This window comes from Malus domestica, chromosome 13 (assembly GCF_042453785.1).
Source record: "Malus domestica chromosome 13, GDT2T_hap1".
NCBI lineage: Eukaryota > Viridiplantae > Streptophyta > Magnoliopsida > Rosales > Rosaceae > Malus > Malus domestica.
In genome coordinates, this window is record NC_091673.1 from 9,949,773 (window position 1) to 9,956,683 (window position 6,911).

At 41.8% G+C, this 6,911-nt stretch overlaps 1 protein-coding gene across 1 annotated transcript; it reads right to left on the bottom strand.

Annotated features, from left to right (window-relative positions):
* Positions 1-1,214: 1,214 nt before the first annotated feature.
* Positions 1,215-6,490, bottom strand: LOC103441525 (respiratory burst oxidase homolog protein D-like). Its single transcript, XM_008380202.4, has 11 exons — positions 5,443-6,490; positions 5,087-5,249; positions 4,750-4,798; positions 4,034-4,579; positions 3,561-3,947; positions 3,319-3,414; positions 3,104-3,219; positions 2,918-3,020; positions 2,738-2,808; positions 2,075-2,640; positions 1,215-1,790 (listed from the first exon to the last, which is right to left on the bottom strand). The coding sequence occupies exons 1-11, from the start codon at positions 6,122-6,124 to the stop codon at positions 1,681-1,683; spliced, it is 2,889 nt and encodes a 962-aa protein (XP_008378424.2). The 5' UTR covers positions 6,125-6,490; the 3' UTR covers positions 1,215-1,680.
* Between the last annotated feature and the right edge of the window lie 421 nt (positions 6,491-6,911).

The window sequence follows — 6,911 nt, forward strand, 5'->3', positions numbered from 1 at the left end:
CAGTGAACACTAAGGTGTAGATATAATCTAAATTAACAAAGTATCTAATCCTCAATTAATTAAGGGTAAAGTACAAAAAACTACCTCAACTATTGATGTCACGACACTTTCATACCTCATCTTTTAAAATTGACAATGTCATACCTCATCTTACGAATTTGTGCCAATTAGGGTTGGCGTGAATTTCTCAGTTAAATGCTGACGTGGCTTGATCTGTGACCTATTTTCTATTAAAAAATTAATAAAATTTTATTAAAAACTAAAAAAAATTATTTAATATTTTTTAAATATTAAAATAATAAAGAAAAGTAAAAAAATAAAATAAAAACCTAAGTTCAGTTCGTCCTTCCCCCTTCTCTCTCTCACCCCCATCTTCCTGCAACCCAGAAAGAAGAAGAGGAGGAAGGAAAAAAAAAAAACCCAACCCAACCCAGTTCTCCCCCCCCCTCCCCAACAAACCCAGAAAGAAGGAGGAAGAAGAAGAAGAAGAAGAGAGAAGAAAAAAAAAACAAAAAAAAACCCAGTTCGTCCGTCCCCCGCCGCACCCACCCTCTTCCCTCCACACCCATTCCCCCCATTTTCTTCGCGCCTAGGTTCTCAACATTCGAAATCGGCCTGGTGAAGGTTTCCCGATTCCACCTCAATGGGATCTGGGTTTTCTTGGGGTTTTTTTTTTTTTTTTTTTTTTGGGTTGCAGGTAGTGGGTGCGAGGTTGGGTGCGAAGGTGGGGAGGTTGGGTGCGGAGAGTGAGTGCAGGGAGAAGAGGGGGAGGGTGGGGAGGGGGGAAGACAAATTGATATTTATTTATTTTCTCTTCTTTTTTCTAGGTTGCAGTTGCAGGAACGGGGAAGAAGATGATGGGGGAGAAGAGAGAGAAGGGGGAGAGGACAAATTGACTGAGTATGTTTTTTTTTTTTTAACTTTTTTTTATTATTTTAATATTTAAAAAATATTAAATATATTTTTTTAGTTTTAAATAATATTTTATTAATTTTTTAATAGAAAATGGACCCCAGATCAAGCCATATCAGCATTTAATTGAGAAATTCACTCCAACCCTAATGGAAGGTATACCATTGTCATAAATTAGTAAAATGAGGTATGACATTTTTAATTTTAAAAGATGAAGTATGAAAATATCGTGACACCAATAATTGAAGTAATTTTTTTACCCAAACACTTCTGCATGCGATCAGGCAAATGGCATTAAACTCTTTCAATTCAAAGAATGACATCCAATTATTGTATAAAGAATACACTAATAAAATGCGGACAAAAACTTATCCAAAATACCAAAAAAAAACAAAACATAATCATATATGCAATTGGGTGGTGCTGCTGACTGGTGACTCGTGACTGGTGTGGTGATGTCAATCTTCTCCATTATCGGTGGTCACTTGTTGCGGCGGGTCCCCTTTTTTCTCGATGTCCCCACCTTCCTCACAGATGTCAGATGGTACTTACTTGCAGTAGGTATTATTGCACCGACACCCACCACATGCGGTGGACCCTCACCTCACCCCATTATTTCTCACTCCTTTTGCTCTACTTTTGGGTGCGCAAAAACCCAAATCCTCTAATTTGATTACACTTGCATAATAAGCATTAGATCAGCTAATGATAATTACAGGCTCTAATCTCTTTCTCTCCTTCTGTAATCCATCTACTTTGTTTGAACAGTTAGAAATTCTCTTTGTGGAACTCGAACTTTGTGGTCGTCTTGTGTGAAAAGTACAACGCCAACTCCTTCAGGTCCTTCGTTAGTGCTGGTGCCCCACAGTAGAACACCCCTGCAGCATAATCATCAATTTCGTCATGATTACGATGAATGATGTTAACTATAATTATGCTAAAGATGTTGGATTTGATTAAGAGGGCGGCCATGATTCTTAATCGCTGTTGAATGTGCGTTTCATAGTAAAGCTCGCTCACATGAACGATTAAGAATCAGTTATGCGCCGACATACGACTGACTTTGACATTATATTTTAGTTGGTTGTGAATTTTGAAAACATGAAGTGGTAGGCAAGAGAAGGTGGACTGAGGTTGGTGAGCACGTTTCTACTATACTCACCCACTCGGCTGCCCGGATGGTGGCGGGCGATATCCTTGTAAACTTGGCGCCAGTTGGGTTTGGCGAAGTGGGATTTGACGCGTGTGCCGGACACCACGTCGACGCCGTTCTTGGCGTGGTGGAGGGACTGCAGCATGGCAATGAGGGCTGACCTGGCATCCCCTTCCTCGTACACACTGGTGCAGTAGTTGTGCATCTCGATCACACCCTTCTCGTCCATGTCCGCCACCTCATTCAGAATCCCTTTGAACCACTCAAACGAGCCTTGTTCTCTCGTCACCCAATAGTAGTAGGCTTTTCTGGTCTTGAACCCTTTGTTGCTCTTGTTCTTCCCAGTGTTGCTGTTGTTATGGCTCGAGGCATTCGGAGTGGCCCTGCCGCTTTCTAGGGCGGACTCCGAATCATCATCTTCCTTGCCCTTCATCTTCATGTTGTTGATGATGTCCTTCACAATGCTCACCATGGGAGTGGCTCCGATTCCGAGCCCTACAAGCAATACGACGTCGTATTTCTTGTAGTCCTGTGCCGGTGCTCCGTATGGACCGTCTATCAATATCTTAGGGAAGCTGTAACACCCATTAATTAACAAATCAATCCACATTATTCACTTTAATTAAATCCTCCTTTTGTTTTAAAGGTATGTATGTAAAATTAAAAATGTACCTGGGATTGTTTCCTCCTTGCATATCAGCTCTGAGTAGGCCACTCCTCCCACCAGTTGGTGGCTGACAAATCTAATCAACCAACACAAACAAATAATTAGTGATCATGCACAAGTTTTGGAGGGTTTAAAGCAAGAAATTCTAAGATTAAGAAGTTGTGATCGGACAATTTCAAACGAACCTCAGAGAAAACAGTTTTGAGCTGCCGCGTCCAATCGCCTAGTGTTCGAATGTGTACACTCAGGTAGTCGTCTCCAGGCGCTGAGGTGATGGAAAACGGGTGCCTGTCGATAAAGTTAGAACATAATTAGTGTGTTTAATTAGACATGGTTAGAACATTTTGTGCACAAAATGTATGAGTGTTTACCATTCGAAAGGAGAAACCGCAGCGCAGTTGACAAACATGTACTGCCCGCTCTTGTATTTGAAGCCCTGAGGTTTCGACATGTGCAGTGCAAGAACATTTCCAGGATAAACAGCAACCTTCAATGTTCATAACAATGTAACAGATAATTAAGAAAATGATGATAAAATTTGAACCAAATAGCTTGGTCGCCAAAATATTATCAACTAATTAAGTACCTTAATAATCTTGACTGGCTTGATGCTTGATCTAAAAGCTCTAATCAACCTTTCGCAAGCGTAGAGGGTGACCGGAACCGCCAAATACATCCATGTCTGCCACCAAAAGAAGTAAATCCACTCTCAAAATCATGCAACTCAATTACCTTTAAGGAACTAACGGTTTGTCTTTGTCAATGCGATATTCTCAACTATTTTAATCTACAGGTAAAAGAATTCAAACTCGGGTGCAAGGGACTGACCGTTTTGTTATACCACTCCTTGGTAAGGTAGAGCTTGATGCCGTGGACAATGAGGAGACCATAGACAATGACAAACAGGTGGTGGGAATACCAGAAGGCATTGAAGCCAGTGAGCTTCTTGAGAGGCTTTGGCAAATTGAGTTTGTTTCTTCTGAACCAAGGAGTTGCCAATGTGAAGGCTATGGTCATCAATACCACCATCAAAATACCTGTCCACCCTTCCACTCCCTTCACAAACCACCAGTAGTTCGGAGGCTGCTCCTCGCCGAAGTAAGGTTTCAAGTCCTCGTACTCATCTTCGGTCGCGTGTAGAATCCGTGGAAAATCGCACGTCAAATGCGACCCCGCATGTAGTCCAACTCCAACTATGATTCCAACAGCAATGACCTGCGAGACCAATTCAATTTCACTCAATTTTGGACACAAAATTGGATTCTCCGAATGAGAGAGTGACATTTTGTTTTTGTTACTACCTTGTGGAAATTTAAGTTGTCATCAAACGGGACGACAACGCCTAATTTGGTCCTGTTTCGGAGCCAAGTAATTGTGTTTCGGCAGACGGGAAGCAGAATCAAGGCCATGTTGAACTTGAGAATCTCTGCTCCTCCTTTGGCAATGCAGACACAATATCCCATCACCTCGAACGCCGCCTCTTTTTCGCGGTACTGCAGAAACTTGTATGCAAATAAACCGGAAACTATGACAAGCCAGAGCATCATAACCCAGACTCTCTGCCAGTTATCTAGCACGAAGTACTTGGTTTTCTGGTAGCATCTTCGGATTGGGTTGTCCTCCTGCGTCGGCTTCAGCTTCTGGCTCAGAAGCTGACTCAAAACCCGGCTTTCGTTTACGCTCACAGATTGGCTAACCGGAGCTTGCAGCAACAAAGTTTCCAAATTTTCAACCATGATGTAACCGACATTGTCCGGGTCGAGTTCTTCCATGATCAAAGCTGCATATTCCTTTGCTTGTTTCTGAATGTTTGAGAGCTTGTTTGCGGAAGCACTCATGCTTATAATCTGCAACACATATGCCATTAATTTAAGAAACTGTTATTAGCATTTTAAAAAATGTCGTCGGCAAGTAAAAACTCGATTACATAATTCCAAGCATATTTAGCTCGGTGGTTAAGTTAATAAAAAATTAAGAAATGTGGCCGGCGGTAATCAGTAAACCGCCGGTGGCCTACCTCTGTGACTTCTTCTTCAGTGATTCTTCCATCGGCGTCTCTATCCACCCTGCATTTACACACACATTAATAATAGTTAATATATTTAAGAAACTGATGAAAATGACTTGAAAACTTTGAGTATTAAAACAAAATAAAGGGTAAAATGAATAGTACCATGATTGAATTTTTAGTGTAAAAATGTGATTTTTCGTTAAAATAAATAGTACCGGCTGCTTTTCGTTAAAGTTCCCTTATTTAATGCACCAATTAATTTATTGACCAAGATTAACTTAATTAAGAAGCCTAATAAATGAAAATTAAATGGTTATGTAATGATGATGTGTTAGTGTAGTACATGTCAAAGAATGTTAGGAGTCTGGAGTCAAAACTTTCATCGGAGATTTGCTCCCAGAATTCTCTCAGTTGCGCCTTGTTGATAATATCGCCGGTTATGTTCCGCCTCCGAGCAAGTGCCCGGAAAAGTTCTCCGGCAAACTCCTTGGACTCCTTGTTCATCCCTGCAAAGTATTAAACCGCGTTAGTTGACTAATTTAGCTTTCAAAATTTACTAATTAATTAACCTAGTGATTTTCACACTCCTTTCTAAATTTCTAATCCCACTCTTGTTTCGGTGGTTTTAATTCTCCTTTGATTTATTCAGCCGGAGGTCTAGATATAGAGTGCAACAGGAGAAATGAGAGATGAACGGACCTATGCATTCGCCAAAGAGGGAGGAGTGGAGGAGCCAGTTGGATTTGGCGGTGAGCTCGTCGTAGCGCTTGTCTACGGCGGCCCAGCCGGAGGTGGAGGCGGCGCCGGTCTTGGCGGTGATGAACTTGAGGTTCTTCAAGGCGTAGGCAGTTGCTGACTTAGTCCGATCGAACCGCTTCGCGTTGGAGGGCCTCTTGGTGAAGGAAGCCAGCCGCTTCAGCTCCTGAGAGACCTGCCGGATGTGCGACGACGTGTTCCGAAAAAGTGACGACCGGAACGACGACGACTTCTTCCCCTCCAGCGTCCGCTTGGCGAGCAGAGCCAGCTCGGGATCTTCGCTGCTGGCACCGCCGGCGGCCTGGACGCTGTGGACGGCGACGGAGTCGTCTCGGATGTCGAGAGTGATCTCCACGTAATCATTGTCGTTGTTTTTGTCGGAAGTAGTACTAGTAGTCTTATCCGTGCCGCCGGAGTTGTCAACCTTGGTGCTCTTATTCCGCCGCCACGCGCGGCTGGAGTTGGAGGACGTGGTCGGTGCGTAGTTAGACGTTCCCAGCGGGCCGCTGAAAGCTCGTCTTTCGAACCGGGTGCTACCTCCGAGCGCGGTGGACTGAGTCGACTCGGTGTCGGAGTTGTACTCCGAGGACGTAAGCATCCCTTCCTCGTCGTGATGACCGTTCATTGCTCAGATTTTTCTCACAATATCCAAAAGTTTTGTCGATTTAATTATTCAACAAGTTGTGAAAAACAGTGGAAAGAAAAAGAGATGTGGGTTTGGAGATATTTTGGGATTAAAATTCGAGGGGTAGATGGGTATATATATAGGAGAGGAGGAGGAGGAGGAAGAAGGCAGAGCATGCAGCAGAAGGAAGTGAGAAGGAACACGAAGACAAGTTTGAATACGGAAAAGTCAAAAAGCATGAGAAGAGCGTAGAAAAGTATGGCCAGCAAAGGAGCAACACTCGGCGGGGATTGATGTGTGTTGTCTAATATCCATCTCCTCTCACGACTCAGACAAATGAAAAAAAAATTCAATGTGCTCGAAATTAAAGTCACGTCACATGTTATTATTGTAAGTAGAGAAAATTTTTGTTTTTTATTTAAAGTGTCATTTTAATTGCATAACGATATGTAGTGTATCGTTCTGTATTTTAAACACATTAAAAAATTTCTCAAACATATGAACTTTTCTTTAATGTGCTCGGAACAGGAGTGAAACATTACATGTTATTATACAATTAAAGAAACATTTGAAAATAAAATTTTCTTCTAATTGTATAATAATATGTGGCATACCGTTCCATATTTTGGACACACTAAAAAATCTCTTCATACATATAATATGATGGACTTTCTTGTTATTCTTTTCTTAACCAAATTATTTAATAATATTATATGTGGTATTGTTGAATCCCATATCTGTCATAGAAAAACAAAAGTAATAGTATATCATAACCTTACTCTAACTC

Coding starts and splice junctions, on each gene's coding strand:
- LOC103441525 (XM_008380202.4), bottom strand. CDS start 6,124: ATGAACGGTCATCACGACGAGGAAGGGATGCTTACGTCCTCGGAGTAC. Junction 3,948..4,033: donor ACAACTTAAATTTCCACAAG/GTAGTAACAAAA, acceptor TTGGTCTCGCAG/GTCATTGCTGTTGGAATCAT. Junction 3,415..3,560: donor AGGAGTGGTATAACAAAACG/GTCAGTCCCTTG, acceptor TTTTGGTGGCAG/ACATGGATGTATTTGGCGGT.